Source organism: Protopterus annectens, chromosome 5.part0 (assembly GCF_019279795.1).
Source record: "Protopterus annectens isolate FY-2018-M chromosome 5.part0, PAN1.0, whole genome shotgun sequence".
Taxonomy (NCBI): Eukaryota; Metazoa; Chordata; order Ceratodontiformes; family Protopteridae; genus Protopterus; species Protopterus annectens.
The window spans coordinates 507,373,708-507,397,837 of record NC_056735.1 but is presented as its reverse complement, the minus strand read 5'-3'; the positions used below and the strand labels follow the sequence as shown (position 1 = coordinate 507,397,837).

The 24,130-nt window shown below is 39.6% G+C and overlaps 1 protein-coding gene across 18 annotated transcripts in view; it reads right to left on the bottom strand.

The window, feature by feature from the left end:
• ROBO2 (roundabout guidance receptor 2) overlaps nt 1-24,130 on the bottom strand; it is a 1,870,921-nt gene that overhangs the window by 260,176 nt on the left and 1,586,615 nt on the right. For all 18 annotated transcript variants that reach the window (XM_044072440.1, XM_044072432.1, XM_044072427.1 and 15 more), the window contains one exon: nt 12,316-12,487. In XM_044072440.1, the coding sequence (XP_043928375.1) occupies nt 12,316-12,487 (172 nt within the window). The remainder of the gene's footprint in view (nt 1-12,315; nt 12,488-24,130) is intronic.

Sequence of the window (24,130 nt, the reverse complement as noted above, 5' to 3'; positions counted from 1 at the left end):
TTTATGCACTGCGGAAATGTAATACATATCAGGCAGCCAATCCAAATTACTATTCAGCCTTTCAGTAGAAATGATTTTTCCTATAGATCCTTGCTGGAATGCTAAATATTTTGAATGTAAGAACACAGTACAAGAAACATGACATCTCAACAGATGCAAATAATAAAACCTACAGGACTATTTAAGGAGAAACAACTGTGAAGGATAAGATGCTTAAAGTACAGCCATTTGAATGAAATGACAGCAAATTCAGATTAACTAAACATTGCGATGATCATACAAAAATACACTGCAAGCAGCCTAAACTAACTTTATATAGGCATATGATATGACAATGAAGGCATAAATTATACAAATAGACGAAAACAAAGACATAATTGAGCGAGAAGAAGTGGCTTTGTAGCAAGCATAACATTAATATAAGGAAAGCTCAAAATGAAAAAGAAAGTGTGATCAAAGAAGGGACATACACCAGTAACTATGATGCTTTGGTTCACTACTGATTTGTCAACAGCTTAGGTTGTCGAATGCGTATTTATCTACACCTAAGCAAACTCTTAAAACAGCAAATGGCCAGATCATCGAATTCTTTCCTCTGGAAAGAATTTGCATGGCCATACTCGGGGATTTGCCCTTTCCCCAATGTACAGCAGTCTCAGAGTTGGTATATTTAGTTAGGGGAGGTGTGGGGGGGTGCAGCCCCACATTGGGGGGTGTGGGGGGTGAAGCCCCCCACTATGTTTGGGTGTGTTTGTTTATTTTGTTTGCGGATGGCCAAGTGAATTCTTTCCCTAGGAAAGAATTAGATGATTTGGCCGTTCGCTGTTTTTAGCTTTCGATGCTTAGGTGTCGATGATGTTATGATATAGATGCGATGCTATAAAGCCTGGGTTGCAATTCCTCTTGTAGCAAAACACCACCATGACTCTAAATATATTCATTTCTGGATTGCTGCACAGCTTTATGGATAATGCCTAAGTTTACTGAAGACTGTTGTGGGACTGCGACTATCCTTGTGGACAGAAACCACTGTGGCTCTTCTACATGCATCAGGTACATAGTTTGTAGAAAGGCTAACATTAAATGCTTACAGGAGAGGCTGGACTACGTGTTGCTTGGTGCAGCAGACATTCTGGAATATTGTCATGACCCATGGGGCTATTCTTTTTATTTTTCCATTTGATCAAGGATGATAAAAGCTGGAAAATCCACAAGAAACTGTGTAGGAGATGGGATATTAGACATAGTTCCTGGCATGGAGAAGAATACATCATTAGAGGTACATATAGAGTACAAGCGGGTGTCACTTCTGAGTTTCCTAATGTACTTAAAAAGCTGTTGATGTTGACCTTAATACTGGAATCAGAAAATTCTAAGTTTGAAACTGGCTTTGTATTCTTCAATGATATTGCTGAATACTTTTAAATTGCTGTTTTAGTGTAAGATAGAGCTTTTTTTTCTTCTTCAGTCATGAGCTTTTTAGCAGAGTGGATTATTTTTGAGTTTATTACTGTTCTTATTGGAGATGGGAAAAGCCTCTTATATACATTGATTCATAATAGGGTACAACTCTGTGGATAGGCAGACACAAAAGCATCATCATGGATGTGTTTACCTGGTGGCATATGCCAGTTGCTCTTGTCCTGGAAATGTAAACATTGTTAAAAGTTGAGTTTAGAATAATCCCAAAATACTGTGGATTTTTTACGGCTGAGGAGGCCTATGCTGAGAATGAAATTGTCAGCTATGTAATCCTGCTTTATCAAGGAGGTTTACAGACAACCTGAGTGGAAAAGGAGGGTGAGTGGTCTGCACGAACAAGGTCAACAAAGTTAATGTCTATGGTGGGGTGGGAGAGATTTGCACTAGGGATTTGAAATGTGCAAAGGAAAAGGATCTAAGGATACAGTTAGCAGAGGTTGCACATGGTCTCCAGTTGACTAAGGGGTAATTAAAGTCTCCAATATAAATGGTATTAGTCTTAATGAGTAGTTTATTGAATTGATTTAGGTAACCAATATGCAGTGTAGTGGACACTGAAGTGGACCTGTAGTTAGCACTGATATGGCAGGTGAATTTGTTGAGACAGTAGGACCCTTAAATTTTGTAAGGTGGGTATCATGCAAAATCTGCTGTAAGACAGTGGAGTTTTAGATACAACATACTTCTAAGGAGAGAATGTTAGCACTGTTCTGAAACCAGCTCAGTAATTACATAGACATAGATATCTTCAAGGGTGAGGTAAATGTGAACCTCTAGCATTTTGTTGCTTATGTTTCTAGCACTGACCAGACCATACCTGATATATTTTGAATTGCAATTGCCTATGTCAGTAGTTCATGAGTCGAACATTGCTAAAACGCATTACAGGGAATGCAAGGATTCTAGCCAATCCCATGCAAAGCAGGATGGACTATTGATCCTCTCGTCCCTGGCAGATATACCCTGGATTCTGTTAAATGACATCAGTTAACAAGCTAGTTACTGCAGCAAACTCTTTTACCTTTAAACATAGGCATCATTCTTGGAAAAGGATGACTGGCACTCAAAAATAGTATCTGGCAATTTGGTTAACAGAACAAACAAACAAATAAATCACTTCTTCAATAAAAGTGCAGAGGAAATATGAGGCAGGTGGCTGAAAAGGGATAAGTACAGAAAATCTAATGAAATACTTAAAGAATGCATGTGGTACGTGGAAAGGAGGACAAAAATGTCGGTAGGAAGTAGAAAATGTTTAAGCAGTAATGTTGCAGCTACCAGGCAGATACCACTTAATGTGACATTCAATTGCTGCAACAGTGTTGCCTGTAGCAAAGTTTAGGACGTGGATATATCTGTTTACAAAATTCTTCATTTGCATTCCTCTGTTGGTTGATGTGAACATTTTAAGCTGCTTTCTAATGCTACTTCTTGAAGAAGAAGAAGAAGAAGAAGAAGAATATGTTATAGACTGTGGATCACATCATATTACACCACAGACGTACAAATCACAAAGACAAAATAATATAAATAATACAAAGCTAGAACCACCACCCCCTGTCACTGCAAGCAGACAAACAGGATATCTTGTGTGTTTATTTATAGTATCTAAATTCCTGCCCTAATTGTGTTTTATGGGGATGGGGGGACTAACAGCGATTCTCCATGCCAGCAAGTGGGCTTGTCTGTCCTTATGAAGTGAATGAGGAACCATTATTCTGAGGAAGAAATGTAAACTTACTTAGATTCATCAGGAAAGGCTATAACATTGTCATTTTAATTTATAACATCTTATTTTTGATGAAATGGAATATGCCATTTAGAACTCTAGTTCAGTGCTGAATAATGTCTGGAGTTTTATTAGTAGTAACCAGCAGCTAACCCTTTCCGCTGCATAGGATTCTGCTAGGATTTTTGACTGAATGGCTTATTGATGGTAAGAAATGCAGAAACGTGCCAGTAGATAGAAATCTTTGGAGAGGTATAAGTTTCACATACTCTGTGCTTTTTTCCTTGAAACTTTCATAAAGTAGACTTATTTGCCATTCATTATCAGCATGAATACATGTATGATTCATAACATTACTTGTTTATTATGACATGGCATTAGACAGAGACAACTAAAGATTATTTTCTGTTGTATAGCTAGCCACCTCATTTGTGAGTTGGGCTTATTTGTGGAGAAGTTGCCTTTGCTGAATCAGTCATCTTACCTGTTACCAACCTGCATCACTGACTTTGAGTTGCTATTTATCCGCAAGTGCTCAACCCCCCTGCGTTTTGTAGTTTGGGTAGGCTGATGCTCATGCTTCAACTCAAATATGAATTCAGGTAAATAGCTACTACAACTTATTTTATCATATTACTTGAGTTCCAGCGAGGTAAGTGCAGCAGCCACGGTGAGGAAGCTGGAGGGGCTGGCAGTGTGTATTAGGGCACCAGTGGGGATTTTAGGTTTAGGGATTGGGAAGGGAGTCTTAAGGTTAGGAAGCAGAAAGGGAAGTTATGTTTAAACAGCAAAAAGGGTGTTTTAGGATAAGGGAGCAAAATGGGGTCTTAGGGTTAGGGAACGAGAAGGGTTCTTAGGGTTAGGCATTGGGAGGAGGTTTTAGGTTTACGTAGTAGGAAAGGAGTTTTACAGTTAAGGAGCAATAATGGAACTATAGAGTTAGAGTTCTGGTAGGGCTTGGGAGCTAAGTGGTTATGGGAGATCGAGATACCGGGAATCTGAACACTTGCCTATTCAAACAAGTGGTAATGAACAAGCTTATTGTCAGGATATATGATCATAGGAGGTTACTAGGCTAACAGACCCAAGGCCCTTACAAGCCTAGCCAAGTTTAACCCAAGTTCCCATGGGTGTCTGGTTCAGGCAGACACTAAAATCAGCACCAGGACCTATTGCCCCTGTCCAAGAGGGACAAATGTGAACCCCTGGGGTGACTTTCCAAGTACCCATATAATTTCCAAATTGCACTTAAATAGGGCCAATGAGGGGCTTTGTTTAACATGAATAGGAAGCTTGTTCCAAAAATGGGGCAACTTCTGTGAGACAAATCTGTCTCTCCAGCAAGTTCTGTTGATGTCACATACCTTGTTAAGGTTGTTTGAGGGAGTGACCTGTGTGCCACTTGACTTGCAAATGTGCAGCATTTCCATTAAAGCTGAGTCAGAGATAGCTCTATATGTAAGGCACAGGTCACCTTTGAGCAGTCTGTACAACACAGAGTAAAGTGACAATGATTTCAGTCTGGCAGTATAAGACAGATCTTGAAGACCTGAATGTTCTTTGTTAGGAACCCCTGTGGTCTCTCTCCAATTGCTGCAGGTGTTTGGAAAGGAACATACCAAAGGCAGAATTATACTCTATTATTGGCCTGATAAGGGAAGAATACAAGGGGTTATAACCTATTTTTTCTGGAGGCAAGAACCCTACTTATGAGATGAGCAATATAAAATGCCCTTCTTACCACTGTGGAGACAAGGTGATTGAAGTTAAGTTTGCTGTCAACCTGTATGCCCAGATCTCTCACCACTGACTGTGTGCTTAGGTTACTGCTATTGATGTGGTAGTTTGCAGGAACATCACTCTTTCCAAAGTGGATGATAACGCATTTTTTGCATTAAGTTTAAGGCCATGACTTTGGCACCAGTCATTAGTCTGCCTAAGACCTTCTTGCAGGATGCAAACTTTGTCAGCCACAGTCCTTTAGTTTTAGCCTGTACTTAGGAGAAGTAGGTTCCAAACAGTAAGCTTCCCAGAACTGATCCCTGTGGAACACCACTGGTTATGGGTCTGCTGGAGGATGTACAGTCCCCTATTTTGACCATATGAGTTCTATCAGTAAGCCAGCTGACAATATATGGGTTGATACCCAGCTGGGTGTATTTATCAATGATGCCTGAGTGGGCGATTGTGTCAAAGGCCTTGGCTAAGTCTAAGTAGGTCCTATGCGAGATTTGCCCTCATCTAGGGCTTTGGTGTCTGTCTCAAAGAAGTCCACCAAGCTTAACAGGCATGATTGCCCCTTGACAAAGTCAAACTGGGTGGGGTTGAGCATTTGGAGATTTCCTATATCTTTGTTAATAAGGTCCATGGTGATTTGTTCAATTGCCTTGCAGATAAGGCTGGTCAGGCTAATGGGTCTATAGTTCCCAGGGTCCGTGGATGCACCCCCTTTGTGCAAAGAGATGATAGTAGCTATTTTTCATTCCACTGGGATGAAGCCAGTGCTTAGGTTGTGACTGAAAAGCGTGCTCAATGGTGATGCTAATTCCTGTTTTAACCCATGCTGAACACAGCTCTGGATGTTGTTTGGTCCCATAGAGGCTGTGTTTTTGGTCTTGGAGAGGGCATTTAAGACCTACTCCTCAGAGACACTAGGTGGGAGACAGGTGTTAGGGATGCTCTGGGGTATATGTGGTGGAGACAGGGGAGTGAAGTTTTCACTGAACCTGTAAGCCAGCAGGTTGCTATAACCAAAGGTTCTGTATATGTAGTACCATTAACTATGAGTTCAGTGCATATCTAAGCCTTACCTTTGAGGTTACGGATATAAGTAAAGAACACCTTGTGGTTATCCTTAGTTAGGGGTAGCTAAACTGGATTCATAATTAGCTTTGAAGGACTTCATACGGAGTCTTATTTGCTTGTTTAAGTTGAGGAGGGAGTGTTTCCAGTTTTGAAACCATTCCTTCCTACTCTTGGACAGAAATTTATTTCTCCTATTATACAGTCTATTAATGGCAGCTCTCTACCAGGCAGGTTTATTTTTCCTTGAAGATCTTGCTTTGGTTCTATCAGGTACAGCAGAGTCAATACAATTGTACAGGTGCTTGTATAAAGCATTAATGTATAACTCAGCACAGGTGTCTCTTCTGTCATTGAGGAGAGGGGCTATGAAGCTCTTAATGCCATCACATAAGAGGCTGTAATTGGCCTTAGAGAAGTTTTTTAGTCTAGTAGTTACTGAGGGGGGGGGTCTTGTGTCATAGTTACTTCTAGTGAAACTGCTTTGAGGTCAGATCTTAGCAGAGAAGGCCACACATTGGGGGTGGTACAACGGTCCCCATGTTGGTGAGCACCAAGTCCAGGATGTTTGAGCCCCCTGTGGGTGTGTCAATCAGCTGGTCCAGGGCATTGGAGTTATTGAAGTTCAGAAACATTTGGGCAAGTGAGTTAGAATATGTATAATTTATCCAGTCTATGGATGGGTAATTAAAGGCACCCAAAACCAGGGTGTTTGGTTGTATCTTGATTAACTCTAGTAGATCCAAGTAGGCTGAATGGATGTCCTGATTCATGAAGGGGGTCCTATAGCTGGTAATAACCTGAGGAGGGGTCTTACCTACAGTCAGTTACACAAAGTAATTCAAGGGAATCTTGCTGTTTAACCAATCTAGAGGTATATTTATCTTTAATGAATATTGATACACCACCTTCTTTAGTGCTCATGCCTTCAGTGTGTGGTCTGAACCTGGTATTACTGGGGTGCTCTCTGCAGCCTTAAACCAGCTCACAGTGACTGCACAAATGTCAACATCTTCCGGGGTGAAGACTGCTTCCAGTGAGTGCAGCTTCTGGTTTAGACTCTTAACATTTAGCAGCATAACCTTCAGCTTGTTTTTTAAAGTTTATTTTTACATCAGGAATTGCGAGTGCTTGCAGTAGATCAGTTTAACAAAAATCTGAGATCAAATTGTCTCTTTCTTACAGTTTCGATTTCTAATACATCTTCTAAATAGTACCTGCAAGTGAAGTCTGGTAATCCAATTTTGTTTTATTTCTACATTGTTCACAGATACTGCAAATTTGTTTGCAAGAGCACTGGGATTTTTAAATGGTGTTTTTCATTTCTACTATATGAAAAAAATGCCTTCATTACTATGTGAATATTGTGAAACCACAAGTACTATGAGACAACTCTTCCAAACCAATGCACAAAATAATTTTTCTCATATTCATTAGTTCATAGGTAGGTACTAGGCTATCGGCCCTTGGGCTTATACAAGCCTAGCCAAAACAGTACCCTGGCTTTCGCCACCCAAGAAAATAATTTTCCTGTGCCCCTGTCGAGCAAAGCCACAGAGGTGATCCCAGGGTGAATTTCCTATTTTCCATCCAATCATCAAGATTTTTCTTGAAGAGTGCTAATGAGGAGCTTTGTTTGACATAGATAGGTAGTCTTCCAGAGTATGGGAAGTCTCTGGGACAGGAATCTATCCCCCCAGCATGTTCTGTTTATTGTGGTGACAAGGTTTAGGTCCCTAGAGCATGTAGCTCGGATGGATTGGGATTTCTTTAAGTGGAGCATGTCCAACAGTTCTGGGTTTGACATAGCTTTGTAGCTTTGTATGTTAGGCAGAGATCGCCTCTGAGTAGGCGATATGTGATGGAGTAAAGCTGGAGTTTTTTGAGACAGTCTGCGTAGGGCATCTGTTTGAGGCCAGTAATCCTCTTTGTGAGGTATTTCTGCGGCCTTTCCAGTTGTTGTAGATGTCTGGTGAGGTACATACCAAAAGGGGCATTGTACTCTATAATGGGTCTAATGAGTGATGAGTAGAGGGGAACAATGACCTCTTTTTTCCAGGATAAGAAACATTTTGTGATGAGGTGTGCCATGTAGAAGGATTTCCTGACTACTGTGGCGATGTGATTATCAAAGGAGAGACTACTGTCCACCTGTGTCCCAAGGTCTCTTATCACACTTTCGGTATTAAGTAGACTACCACCTATGTGGTAGCTCATGGGTACAGAGTTTTTACCAAAGGGGATGACAAAGCACTTTTTGGCATTGAGCTTGAGGCCATGGCTTTGACACCAGGCATCTGTTTCAGTGAGGCCCTTTTGTAGGATGTCCACATCGTTACGAGTTTCAATTATGGCTCCTAGTTTGCAGTCATCTGTGAACTTTGTTAGCCAAAGACCTTCTGTGTTAGCCTGTACTTCAGAAAAGTAGATACCAAACAGGAGAGGACCCAGGACTGAACCCTGCAGTACTCCATTTGTCACTGGTCTGAAGTCATATTTGGAGTCTGCTACTTTCACAGTGTGGGTTCTGTCAGTGAGCCAGTTGGCAACCCATCTTGTGACATAGGGATGTAAACCTAGTTTAGTGAGTTTATCTATAATTCCAGAGTGGGGGATGGTGTCAAAAGCCTTGGAAAGATCTAGATAGGATGTGTGAACCATCTTAGCCTCATCTACGGCTTTGGTGACTGCTTCAAAGAAGTCAATCAGGTTTAGGAGACATGATCTGCCTTCTACAAACCTGAACTGGGTGGGGTCTAGAGTTTGGAGATTACCAATGTCTTTGTTTATAAGTTCCATGATGATAAGTTCCATGGCCTTGCAGACCAGGCTCATTAGGCTAATGGGCGGTAGTTCCCTGGGTCCGTGGTGGTTCCCCCTTTGTGGAGTGGCATACCGTCACTGTGCCCCATTCAGTGGGCACAAAGCCTGTGGTGAGGCTATGATTGAACATGGTGCTTAGGTGGGGTGCCAGTTCATTCTGTAGTTCATGTAGAATGCAGCCTGGGATGTTGTCAGGTCCCATGGGTGCTGTGTTCTTGGCTTTGAAGAGTGTGTTTTTTACCTGTGCAGCCGTGATTACAGGAACTTTGCATTCTTCTGGTATACAGATGGGCCCCTTAGGGGGGTGAGGGAGGGGTAAAGTTAGCACTGAACCTATCTGCCAGGATGTTGGAAATATCAGTTGGTTCTGTATATTTAGTGCCATTGTGCTGTAACTCAGAGCAGATCTGAGTGTTGCCATTGAGATTCTTGACATAGCTACAGAATGCTTTGTGGTTGTCTTTAGAATCAGTGGCGATTTTGTTTTCATAACTAGCTTTGGAGGATTTTATAAGGGATTTCAGCTTCTTACTGAGGCTGACCAGGGACTTCTTCCAGTCATGGGATTTTACTCTTTTTTGCAACAGTTTCTTTCTTCTGTTGTAGAGTTTGTTTATGGGAGGGGACCACCAGATTGACTTCCTTTTTTGGAGGATAGCATCTTGGTTCTGTATGGGATAGCATGATCCATGCACTTGTGTAAGTGCTTATTAAGTGCATTTGTGTAGGATTCAGTAGTCGTATCTCTACTGTCCGTCTGCATAGGTGTTGTGAAGTTTGCCACTTCTGTCTTAAGAAGCGTGAAGTTGGCTTTGGAGAAATTTTTACAGTGGTTTCCCTAATGGGGGGCGGGGGCAGGATGTGGATGTCTAGGCTGATTAGCTTGTGGTCGGATCTGACCAACAAGGAATTGACCTCTGGTGTGGAACAGCAGTCGCCCATGTTGGAAATGACCAGGTCTAGGACATTGATACCCCTGGTGGGGGTGTGGATAAGTTGATCCAAGGCATTGGAATTTATGAATTCCAGAAAACGTTGAGTAAAAGAGTTGGTACATGAGTATTTTTCCCATTTAATGGTGGGGTAGTTGAAATTGTCCATTATTAGGGTGTTGGGTTGTACCCTAATATTTTCCAATGTATCAAGAAATGAGAAGTGGGAATCCTGGGGCATGGTGGGGGATCTGTAGCAAGTTACAATTTGGATTGCGGTCTTGCCCAGAGTTAGTTGCACTTGGATAATCTCGGAATCATTATGCTGAGCAACTAGCCTGGAGGTGTGGATATCCTTAATGAATATGGACACACCTCCACCTTTAGTGTTTCGGTCCAGGTTATGTGGTCAAAAGGTGGGGTATGAATTATAGCCTGGTAATGCAGGGGTACTCTCTGGAGCCTTGAACCAGGTCTCTGTCACTGCACAGATGTCAATATTCTCCATTTTAAGGACTGCCTTGAGTGAATGCATTTTGAGGTTTAGGCTTCTAGCATTGAGTAACATTACCCTCAGATTTTGCTTGCTTGTACCTGTTACGGTGGTGAATTTGTCATTTGAACCTTGCCTAAAAAAGGCACTACAGGGGTGGCAAGAGCCTTAGCCAGTATCCGGAATCCCAAGGGCGACATGTGCAGGCCATCTCTGGCAAAGCATCGTGGCCTGTCGATCAGGACATCCCAGGCAGACAGATACTGGAGCCCCTTAGAATGACACCAGAAGCTTAGCCAATTGTTGAATTCAATTATTTTGTCCTTGTACTGTGGTATCATTCTGGGTGATGGCAGGATGCTACTCAGAGCTAGGGTCATACCTGCCTTGGCTACAAGATCGGAGAGCTCCTTCATGTCTCTTTTCATGTAGTCCAGGGAGGTACGTCTCAGGTCATTCACACCAACATGGACAATGACAGAGTCATATTTGTACTTGTTGTGGAGTGACCTGAGTGTGTGCGTTATGTGGCAGATCCTGGCACCTGACAGGCAGCTGACAATAACTTTCTCCTTGTTTAGCCTGGTGAGTGGAACGTCAGTGTGCTTGACTATAGAGTCACCTATGTCTAGAGTGTTGGGTACGTTGTTATGCCTTATGGGCTGTGGTTGAGTGGCACACTGAATTTGTGGGCTATGGGCCATATGGGTTATGTTGGGGGGTTGAGGTTGCATGTGTTTCTGCTTTGGAGGTCTCTGTTGCTTGAGCATATTTTTATTGAGAGCCTCCACAAATGTAGGTGTGTGTTTTGTGTTGCTATGTGTGTGTCTTGGTGGTGTAGGCTTTGAGGGACTATGTGATGACTGTGGTGTGGTGCAAGTGGTTACCTTCTCCTCTTGACTGTCTAGACCAGTCTTGGGTGAAGACAGCTTTACTTCCAGTTTGGCTATATAAGTGCATCTCTCACAGGTTGTAGTGTTGGGTGGTAAGTGGAGAGGGTTGTCTGTGTACATGAAGCAATTGCTGCATTGTCCCAAGATGCCCAGATTCATCAGGTACACAGGAGAAAACACTGGGAGCTGACCCTTAGATATGCCTGCATAGGTGCTTATTTATTAAGTACTAAAAACTGTTTTCCTCTAGACAAGTGAGGAAAGTTGAGTGCTGTAGTAATCTGTAGCTTATTTAGTGCTTACAACGAGTTCTGAACAAGTGCTGAGCTCAAAGAAACAGATTTGAGTGTTAAAACTAAAAAACTGGCTAGTTCTAAGGGAAAATTTAAAGAGCAGACTCTGTATCAACAAGAAAAGTCAGCATATCTAGAAAACTAACTAAATGTTATGCCTTCTTGACCTTGCAAATTTAATAGTTCAGCCTCACATAACCATTGCACACACAAAGGCACACACAAGACACACACAAACATATATATATATATATATATATATATATATATATATGTATATATAGATATATAGATATAGATATATAGATATATAGATATCTATATATATATATATATATATATATATATATATATATATATATATATATATAGATATATAGATATATATTAGTGCAAGCCCCAAGCCCACGAACTGGCTCCTTGTATCTTTTGTGTAAATCCACAGATCTTACAGTGGCTGTTTTGATCTTGTGATACTTCCACACCTTCACCTTGTTAACGGTCCACCAAGAGTCTCTGCCCACATCCTTAAAATCCATTTCCACAAAAATGCAGACATCTCTGATCTCTGTGACTAGAAGCCCTACTTTTAACAACAGCCTTTTCAGATAATATGCACTCTTGTATGCAGCAGAACCTAATTCCACTCCAGACTACTGTGTAATTTGCTATACCCGAGAAATTGAGAAAACTGTATCAGTATTAATTTCTGTCATTCGTAATTAATTAAGTCATCTTTACCTTTCTAAGACAAGTTATCCAGACAACAGCAGCAGAAATGATATACAGGAATGCAATGTGACTATTTCTCAGTATGATTATGGAAGCATAAGAGTTAAGACAGTGACTTAATGTGTAGGTAACTCACCTATAATAATTGGCTGCGGCTCACTTTTTACTCCCACACCTGCACTCGTACTAGCTGCCACTTCCACTCGATACTGGATACCAGGGAAAAGCCCTCCAATCATTACTGAGCGAATAGCAGCATCCACCGTCTTGTTTATATGGAATCGGGTCTCATTGCCTAAGCACCAAATCTATGGGGAGAAACAAAAATGAATTTATGAAGAAAAATGATGACATATATGTATCTTTTTATATTAAATACTGGTCAAGCAATATTATAACGTATGTTGTAATAAAGGCAGTCATCAGCTGATGTGACCACTTGTCTTTTCACTTTTGTCCCAGTCTAACATAAGAGGAGAACACAACAATTGACTATCTTTTGGGATTAGGGGTGAGTAGGCATGCTAACCATATGTATGAGCATAAAAAGTAGAAATATATGCCTATTGCCATGTGGCATTTCACTTTTTTCTCAGTCTAACACATGAGAAGTAGACAGAAGATTGCTAGCTTTTTCCCAAGGGTAGGGAGACGGGCACTGTTCTCAGATATGGTTTATGTACTCTTGCAGGATGTATCTTCTCTGTTTGTTGGGAACTACTATTTAGTCAGCTTTGAAAAGCAGACTGGGGCACAGCTTATTCCCTTCTTGAAAGAAAAAAGTAAATTCTTACTTTCTTTCCTTACTCATAAGTTTTGTTCAGATCACCACTGGATCAAAGGTGTTGGGACAAAATTATAAAATGCAACTCAGAGCATCTGTAACATTATGGCTTTTGGAAACTTCTCTCAAATATTTCAGTTACTTCATCCAACATTTTACAATGCAGTTAAAGTATAAGACAAAGTGTGAAAAGAAAGGAAAAAGGAAGTCTATGTGGATGGTGTATAGATGCAAGGTTAGGAGAAACCAAGAGAAAACCGTGAGCGGAGGGAGACCAGAGTGTAAAACAGGGCAACATGGAGTCCCTTTTCTAGGGCTTCATTTCACCTAATTTCAGCAATGTTAATCACAATTGAACATCTGAGGTGTACATTGTCAAAAAAGTGTCTACAGTGCATGGTACTAAGGTTGTGGATAAAAGTGACTGACCAAAGCTTTAGGCTGATCACATATAAACTGTCTTTGGCATGTCAGAATATAGTCTTACCTCATTCCAGTAAGCCTCGCCCATTCATATACTTCCTGCACACCCTCTTATTACAAAATCATCAACCAACCCTGTCCCCATCAACATTTATATGCAACTTCAAAGCTGTCACATTAAAGTTCATGTTTTCAGGTAACAGATCACTATCACACTGGACACTACTTCTATCAGTACATTCAACATAATATGTGGTCTCAAATGGCACTATATAAGCAAGTCACAGTCAGTCAAGAAGGTTGTGATTCTGTAAGTTGCTGTTTTGGCAGTGTGTAACATTGAAGGGATATGTTAGTCAGACATGCTGCAGTTTGTTGCATCGCATCTGGTTTGTGTAAACTGCACCAAAAGTCTTGGGCCTACATTCAACTTACCAACTCTGTCAGATGTTTGCTCCAATCACATTTTGGCAAGAATCTAACATTCAGTTGGTAATACAACATTTGAGAGATAATCATGTTCAGATTATTTGTTAAACTACAAAAAACAAAAACAAATAAGGGGTTTGTATAAGAAACTGTTTAGGTAAAGATGAGAAAGAGTTCCTTAATAGATAACAAATGATTAGTTTTAAAAGTATCATTTTAGTAACTAACAAGTCAAAATGCCATTTAGCCCATGCTAGAAAACATCAAAGTATTTTATGTCAAGGGTAAGTCACTTGAAACCCTGCATCTCCTTTCTAACATAATCAACTCAAGGTTGTTAATTTATGGTTAAAAAGGAATATTATGCTGATGCAGTAAATTCATGGAAATGTTTGCCTGCCAAAGAAGTTCTGACTAATTTCTAACTGTCACACTCTGGACAGATACTTCCGAAATGAGAGAAAAATACAAAAGTGAGATTTGCGTTTCTGTTTACATTTTGCATTTTGAAAAAACATGCATTACACAATTATTAGTTTTATGTGTAAGTGTACAGTTACGCAGCTTGCTGACACAGATATAGTTTACATTTTGTTATACACCATTTATTGTTTTTCCTAACCACTTGTCTACTACAGTTCTGACTTCTGCAACTACATGACATGTGGCAGTTGCAGTGGACTTCACTTATAGTGTCAATTCCAGGAACTTTCCAAATGGAGTAAAAATGAACTCATGTGAATTTAATAAGTTTTTCAGAGTATTTTATGGCATTTCTTGGATCTTTCATGCCTGATAGTACAGTCCATAGCTTAGCCTTGTTTCACATGGAAACACCTCTTATAACATGTAACCAGCCCTGACTGATGCCCTGACACTAACATAAGAAACAGCTTAAATAATCTAGAGAACAGCTGTATTGGAACCATTCCATTACATATATTAACACAGCACTGATGTTATTCAGACAAAAGAAGACTTTGCATGAGCTATTTAAATCATAAGCACTAATTGCTGGAATATAATGTGCATTCTTCAAATGATGCTGTATAACATAGCTCTGTAAAAACCTCTTAGTACAAATCTTCTGTTACATTTTATTTGAAAACCTGGCTCTATGGTCTCAGAAAATATATAAATAAATCAGCTAGTGATAGCACATTAAATGGTATAATGCCTACATTCAGGGCCCTACAAATACAGATATAAACAGATCAGAAAAGTCCTCTGTTAATAACCAAGAGGTTAAGACTTGAATAAACTACTTAGACAGTTGGACTTCTGGTTAGAGGGAGGATGTGTGTAGTCACAAGTTACTGCATTCTTCATATCAAGACAGCGAAAAAGCATTTATTTTAAAGTGTGTGTATGAATACTTATCCAAACCTTTTTATTTAATTCAAAGCTATGTTGCCTGAATATTGATAGCCTTTTTTGAAATTTAATCTTTTTGATGTATACCCAGTCTCACCTTTCAAATTATTATTTGAGATAAAACACTTTCCAGATCTTATTTTAGAGTGACAATGCCATAATCATTACTGTAATTAAATACAGAGAATGGGAATTGGATAAGTCTTTGCACTTCATTAAGTTCTTAACGCTTTTTCAGTACAATAAGAGTTTGACAAGACCAAATTGACCAGTCAGCTACAAACAGAGAGCAGTTGGAATTTTTTGCTGATTTCTAATAAACAATATAATTTATGTAGGGATACAGGTTAAATCAAGGAGTATTAAGACCATCTTAACAAAAATGGAAACTGTTTCTCAATAACATAATTAGGAATTGCAAGAGTATAGTGCAGCCATTAAAGTTAAATCAAGTCAAATTAAATTAAACCAAAAGGTACAGGGTTTAATTCCTTCCATCTCAATTTGCCTACTGTTTGACTGTGAGCAATCACTTAACCAAGCAGTGTTCCCAGGTTGCACTTAAAAGGAACAATTTGTCCAGTGACCTTACCCAGTCAACAAATAAACATATAAACATATAATAAATAATAAGTAAGGAAGGAAATACATCAATACAAATAAATTAAAAAGGAAGCCAAGACGGAGCACTATTCGTAAACATGGCACACATTCATACTGGTTAGTGCACACTCTATATTGTATACCAGAGCCAGAGTTCTTCACAAAGGGATTTAGACACAATGGGGTTGCAAAATATATAACCGAGTGCCTGAAAGAGCCCATTTATACAGCTGGAATGCAAATAGGGATCCACAGCACTGTCAATAAATCATAATCCTATGAATCATGGACTATGATGTAGCAGAAGGTCAGGGATTTACAGGGATATTAACGTGCACTCATCACAGTACATACTGTATCTCAGCACATAAAGTCTAAGAAATTTTGAAATGCTGCTGACCATTATCAGTATCACCATTTCTTGGGGTGACATTCCACAACTCCTGTAAAATAATGAAAGGGGTGCAAAAGCACAACCTCATAGTGTGTACAATGCAAACAAGAACCCTGATACAGCCAAATATTTCTTAGACCCACACACTGATACAGCTGGTTCCATCATTACAGTATTATGCAAATGCAATATGCTCCACTGTCATTCAAGCTAAGCCTAGAAGATTTAAGAATTGCCATCTGACATCTCAGCAGACTACAGTATTACATGGAAAAGCTACTCTGGAACATGATCTACTATGTGTGGCAAAGACAGCTTGTGTTTCTCTGAGGTTAACTGGAGCAATACCTACCTGTAACAACATAGTACTTGCAAATGAGCAGTTTATGTACTACTGAAAGACACTCATGGTACATAGTGTCAGGAGCTAACTCCCAGCCAGTAAGCCTTTTTCTGTCAGAACTCTAGCTGAATAAGGAGAGACAGATCCAAATCCACAGATTCAGGTCCAAATAACAAAGAAAGGAACAAAGTCAGTTACTAGCTTTTGATAGTGTACAGTACTTAGCAGGGCCTTCACACAGTTCCAAAAGGACTAAAATGAATAAAAGCCAGGGGAGCGTCATAGCCAAAGTGTTCTTCTGCAAAAGTGCACTCATTGAAAAACACCCATGTCAGGAGGCGAGGGCATTGGATAACATGAGTGACCACTGACATTAAGAACCCACACAGTACAGCACAAAACTGAGAGATATTGAGTTATTCAATTAAAGGACTGAGAATATTTACAGTGTACTGCAGAGAATGTCAAACAGGTTTACAGGTTCATAAGTAAGTATCAGGCTATCTGCCCTTGTGGGCCATTTTAAGCCTAGTGAATTTCAATTTGGGTGCTTGAATTAAACTGTACAATTCGGAGTTAGATGGGCCTTTCCCATCCCAAGAGCAATAATTATATACTACCCCTAGTGAGAACAACTGGCATCATACCACAGATAACTTGAGGGGACACATTCATGGAATAAAGCATTTAGGAGCTACCTCTATGCATTAGCAGTACATGGACAGTCCTGGGGTACAGTTTCAGTTTCCCACCCATACATCTAAATTCACTTTAATATGGACTGGGATGAGCTTTATTTTACATGGATGAGGATAGTCTGTTCCAGAGCAAAGGTGTCTTCTGCAAGACAAATCTCCTAACTATTCTGGTGATTTATTTATTTATTTATTTTACATTTGTTTACTGGGAAAGTCCATCTGGATACAGATCCTTTTTCAGCAGAGAGATGGGGAGAAAAGCTCCAGTTATTAGAAATAAAAGCACTGTAGAAGTTTACGCATTTGCAAGGAATTACAGAAGCATTCACAATCAACAGCTGCACAATGATGGACAATACAGTTTTTTAGAGGTAACATTTGCATAATATGTGGTACAAGAATATATACAATTTAAAGGACGAAGATAACCAGTTTCATTACAAATGAGGTCAAGGACTGGTGTAAAATAACACTCATTGAGCAATATGTAGTTAAACAGACTAAAGTTTGCCTTATCCACGAGAGTTGCAAGAACAGAACCAAGTGTTTATTAATTGTGTTGTTAGGAGCTTTTTAAATTGTACTGTAGAGCGCTTGGAGACAACAGGGGTTGGCAGTTTATTCCACATTTTAGGAATGAAGTTTGAGAAGAGTTATTCCCTAGCTGAATTGTTAGCTTTGATGGTTTTTAGAAGAAGTTTGTTACTGGAACGGTGGGATCTAGAAGTGCTGTATGGTTGTATAAGACTTTGGAGAGAAGGGTTTTATCAGGTTGATGCATAATTTTGTGGGCAAAGGCTAATTGTTTATAGTGTAGCAGTTGAGGAAGTTCTAGCCATATTAGTTGTTTAAGAGATGTACAGTGATGTGACCTGTGTGTGGCATCAATACTAAACATTGCAATTTTATTGTAATAAGATTCCAGCTTGGTTAGATCAGTTTTACAGAAATTGGTTAGAATTATGAAGGCATACAGGAGAGTTAACAGGAGTGTGCACGCGATGGTAGCTTTTGTGGTTCTAGTTAGAAGTTGTTTGTCTCTGTAAAGTAGGCCTAGTTTCTTGTGGACATTCTTAATGGTTTGAGCAACATGAATGTTGAATTTCAGGTTATTGTCAATTTTGACACCTAGCAGTTTAGTGTGAGTTACTGCGGTGATAATAGTTTTGTTTTTGAATACGATATTGAAAGATAAGTAAGATGAGGGAGATCTTGTTGGATAGAGAGAAGGAGCTTTGTTTTATTGGGGTTTAGAATGAGTTGGAAGTTGGTGAACCATGCTTCAACAGACAGAAATTAATCTTGAGTTAAGGTTTGGTGGTCTTGTAGGAAGGAGGCTGGGCATACTAGAGTAGAGTCATCTGCATATTGTATCACTCAGGCATGAAGTGTGGAGGTGTGGAGGTGGTTAGTGAATAGAGAGAATAGTAAAGCCCCAAGGATGGAGCCTTGTGGAGCCCCTAAGGCAACTGGGAGAAAGGTGGTGTTGCCAGTGAATGGCCTGTTGATGCTCTGATAGGTAGTTTTGGAATCAAGTGATAGAGGAGCTACTAAAGTTTAGGGTGGAGAGCACATTGATGCATTTACTGTGATTTACCATATCAAAGGCTTTGGACAAGTCCAAAAATATGGCAGATACAAACTGACCATGACTTCTACAGTGGCTCACTGTATCAGTAAAGGACAATAGGGATGTTGTGGTACTATGATAGGGGCAAAAACCATGCTGAGTGTTTGATAATTTATGTGTGGAAAGGTAGTCCATGAATTGGGTATGTACGTCTCTCTCTAGTATTTTAGATAAGGGAGACAGGATGGCAATTGGACAATAATTAGTAAGTTTGGTGGAATTACCTCCCTTGTGTAAAAATGTAACGTGGGAGATTTTCCAGATAACAGGTACCAGGACCTCAGACATTGACTTGTTTATTAGTGTTGCTACTAGGTATGCTATTGCTTCTGCTGTAATTTGCAGAAAGTTGGCTGGGAGGCTGTCTATGGCTAGGGTGACTAGGTTCAATTTTTGGGAGTATTTTTTTTATAGTATCAACAGACACTCATAACATAAACTGGTTGGGTCTATTTTGAGAGGTGTTGCTGTGCCTGGGTGCTTAAGGAGCAGAATTGTTGGAGATGCTCTGAGAATTTGCAAGGGCTTGGATAGTTTCTGTAAAGTATTTATTGAATTGGGTTGATATATTACCAAAGCTGCTGGCTGAGGTTAGAGTGGGGGTATCTGATTTACCTGGTAGAAGTATATTATTAATTGCAGCCCAGAACTTTTGAGGGTTATTCTGGTGTTTCATCTGGATACTGTGGTAGTAGTTGACTTTGTCCAACTTTACTAGATTTTCAGCTTTGTTTTGCAGTACTAAGAATGTTTTTCTTGTGATTTGGGTTTTGTTTTTGTGAAACTGTTCCCAGGCCTTATCTTTAGCTTTGAGTAAGGATTTGCATTCATAAATTTAGCCAAGATGCAAGGTTAGCTTTCACTCGAATGGTTCTAGGGGGAGCATGGCAGTTTAATATATCTAAGAAAGCGGTGTTGAAGGAGTTCACAGCATCTTATAGGTGTAGCTATCTGAGAGGTTACCACTTGCAGCGGAGATGAACCTATCTGGACTGAAGCATTTTATATTTCTGACTGTATGCTAGGTGGTTTGGCTGTTTTGGTAAGTATGGATTTGTAGAAGAAAGATTAGCTGATGGTCACTCAGGCCATCAGGAAGACAACCTGCTTGAGATGATAGGGAGGGGTTGATAACCAAAATCTAGTCAAGGATAGACTGACGTTTGGAAGATTTGTCAGTCCTTGTGGGGGATGTGAATGTCGCAGAAGAGGTTTCAATTCCCAGACTTATTATTTTGATGCCATTTGATTTGCTAATGTGTAGTAAATCCACTAGTAGTGGGTCTAAGGATGCCTTGTGTGCTAGACACAAGTCACCTGCTAGCAGCCTGTAGAATACCAATTACAGTGATGGGGCTTTCAGTTAGTAGAAGGTCTTCCCTTATTCAGGGGAATGATTCTAGCTGTTCTCCATTCACTTGTGACAAAACTTGGATGGAGGCTGTGGCTAAATACTGTTGTTGTGGAGTGGGCTAAATCATGCCTCATGCTTTTTATGATACATCCAGGGACATTTTCAGGACCCACTGATGGAGTTTTTTAGCTTTAAATAGCGCTTTTAGGACTAAGCCTTGTATGACAGTTGGTGGTGAGCTATATTCAGATATATCTTGAGAGACAGATGGAGGGAAGAGTGGGATAAAGTTAGAGCCGAATTCATCTGCCAGTGGGTTGGCAATATCTTCAGCCTCAATGTAGGTACCTTTGTGCACAATTAGCTCAGTACATTTTTGGGTTGAGCTTTTGAGATTATCAATGTAATAAAAAAGCCTTATGATTGTCTTTGAATTGGAAATCTATTTTAGCTTCATATTTGGCTATGGAGGACTGTATTGAGCTCCTGGGTTGTTTGCTAATTTCAGAGATGAAGGCTCTAACATTCTGGCAACTTATCTTCTTACTTCTGGTCAAGATTATCTTCCATTTAATGCAAAGCTTGTTGATATTACAGTTCCACCATGTGGGGCTGTTTCTAGGCTTTGCTCTGCACTTTTTCTTAGAGTAAACAGCTGCATCTATGCAGCTGTTTACATTCTGGTATAGTGTGGTGGCATATGTTTGCATGCATTCAGTGGAGTTAGCTATGTTTGGTGGGAATTTGAAGCTTGTTAATGAATTTATTTATTAATTTAGTTGTTCACCAGGGTAGTACACTCATCACAACAGGCCATTTGTTGGCACAACCAGATGAAAAATTAAAAAAACAAAATCAGAACAAATTCAGAGTAACCAAAGAAACCACATAATCCCATAGACAATTGATACGGTGTGTAAATATTATCAACAGAGTAGAAAAACAAATGTGAAATAATTTTAGTAGAAAATATGAGAGGGAAGCAGCAAGTGAGAAGAAAGGGTCAAAGTGTGAGTGATGCAAGTGGGTTTATTTCTCCAGTGGAAAAGCACTTACAGTCAGTTTTTTGATGGAGGAATCCTTTGAACTAAGCTCTGAACATGGGGAAAGAGTAGGCTTCTCTTAGGTGAAGGGACAGATACCCAGATCTTCAGTATAAGAGTGGAGAAGGAATGGTCAGTACAGTGCAGTTTAGTTTGGGGTTTCTGGAGTGAGGGAGTTAAATGGGAGAGATTGTGTAGTTTGTAGGAGGTGGCTTTATTATGGCGTTTGGCTACCAGAGGTGGGACGGCACCTGCCTGAAGTAGTTTGGAAAGAACAGACCCTAGGAGTAGTTCAGTTCTGCAGGAGACTGGTAGCCATTTGGCAATGGAAAAGGTGATGCAGTGGTGTTTCTAAGGGAGGTGGGTTGGAAATGAATTGGCAGTTTTTGTTTTTAATGGACTGTAAAGTAGATTAGTTTTTTTGAGGCTGAGGCTATGAGGGGGAGCTTATATTCCTACTGCAGCTTTAGCTGGTCTGGAATGAAACGGAGACATTTTCCAGGAACAGAATAAAAGATAAATGATCTTTTCCCTATGGTTTTGAATGTTTCAGTGCTATACACAGGTTAGACAAGTGCAAGTAAGTAAAAGAAAAGAAATGTTAGAACTTTTAGCAGTGGATAGTTATTGTTTCATTACAGTGCTGCTAACTCTTATGATAAGTGCAGTTCTCAGAATAAAATGCCCTAATAGTGAAAGCTAACACTACTTAACTCCTACTCAGCCTAGACAGCTGAAGCTTTGCCTTGAAACACCAGCACAGTGTTTCACTTCATGGTAGTGCCATATGACATCATCTAAGCTAAAGCAATCAGTCTATTAAAGTATGCTGTCAAGAGTTTTAGTAAATTCCATTCACAAAGCACATTCTGAAACTGACAGCAATTTCAGTGTCCTGGACATTTATTCACTTTGTTTGCCATCTGCATTTTCTGTTTTATCAGTGAAGTCTCTATGCATTAGATTCTACAGCCTAACTACAAAAATATTGCAAAACCGTAATTTAGAAATAAAGAAATTTGCTTTTTAAGATATGTCATATTTACACAAGAAAATACCTACAGTCTGTCGGAGGACATGTTTGTACACAGGAACAGCAGGTTAGCAACAGGTCCAGATGGAGGAATACATCAACCTGCTGCACAGGCAAAAATCCTGAGGCCCAAAATAACCTAACTGCATCTTAGCAAGCTGAAGCAAACAGAAGAAAGCAAAGTGGAAATGTCCTGCATTATGATAATGCCAATCAAAGCCATCACACCTCTGGCTGCTGCCTGTGCTTTGGGTAACTTATAAGCTAAGCCACAAGTCATTAATACAGATAACATCACTTGTAACTTCTGATTGCTCCTGCCTATCACTGCTGACTGGCAATTATTAAATTTCCTAGGGAAAGACACAAAGCCAAACACAAGTGTTGTGAATTGGAAATCATAAGCAGTACCAGTGAGAGACAGAAATAAGAACATACCAGAGGATAGCCTATATGTCAAAGGAATATACTGTAGACTCCTTAAAATAACAACTGGTGGACAAATCACTGGATAAACATTTAAAAAAGCATACAGAGGGCCTCCTAATCTGAATAGTCTGAAATTCAGAATATAATAGAGTTGATCTATTTGTTTGTGAACTAGAAAAATGCGAGAGAAACCCTTTCAACATTCTGTTTCTAGGGAAATGATCCACCATCTCTTTATGACACAGACGTAGAATTTAACAAACACACTGCTAGAATGATGAAGCACTCACCTTGTCAGATAGAAGGAAGGCTTCCAAAAACATCAGTTATGTATTACATAAGAGTAGATAGTTTGTCATAAAACCATTTGGTATCTGCATGTAAAATATGGCAGATGTAGTACTATGTGCCAAGCAAGACAATATAGCCAGTAGACTTATCAAATTGTTTATCTGCTTTCTCAACAACCTAGAAGGCAGATAAAAAAAATGATACTTCCAGTATACTAACATTCCTCTGATAGTGGTAAACAAAGTAAATCACTGTGTGCTATAAACACCACTGATGAGTTCACTAATAGGAACTTAGTGTGATAACATAAGACATACTGTAGGTTGTTTGTTGTGAAAAGAACTTAATGGGACTTGATGACTAACCACAAGTGCAATAATGATACTGTTACCTGAGCAAAAACTTAAATGCACTGGTCCTCCTTGGACACGGGCCATCTGGGCTGTAGTCAGTCCATCATGCCTATATTCCATCAGGTGGAGATGGTTCACAACTTTTGCATTCTTACTTGCTATCAAAACTGGATTTGTGTATTCCCATTTACCTCTCTTTATTCAGCTGGAGTTCTGTCAACAAAAGGCTTACTTATTGGGAGTTAGCTCCTGACAGTACATACCATGAGTGTCTTTCAGTGGTACAAATAAATGTTCATTTGCTAGTACTATGCTATTGCAGTTGGGTATTTCTCCAGTTAACCTCAAGGAAACACAGTGTGTACTTGACACAAATAGTAGACCATGTTCCACAATAGCTACTCCATGCTCTAGTGTGACCTGATGTGATGTCAAATGGTGGTCCTTAAATCTTTTAAGCTTAACTTGAATGACAGAGGAACATATTGTACTTACATAATACTGTAATGGTGAAATAGCATCATTTAGGAATCACTGATTTAATGGCTGTCATGTTATATTTTTGATTTCTATATTATGATCACTTTGCTCAAGTTAACAATGGCATATTTTTTCCATGTTGATGTCTTAGTAGGTCATGCTGGTTGCAGGTCACTTTCATTTCTTATTTTATGGACCAGCTATTACGTCAATCTTACAAGATCTCTTTTATTAAACCATATAGTCATACCTGGGGTTGAATGAATAGTTAAGGAAGTTAATGATGACTA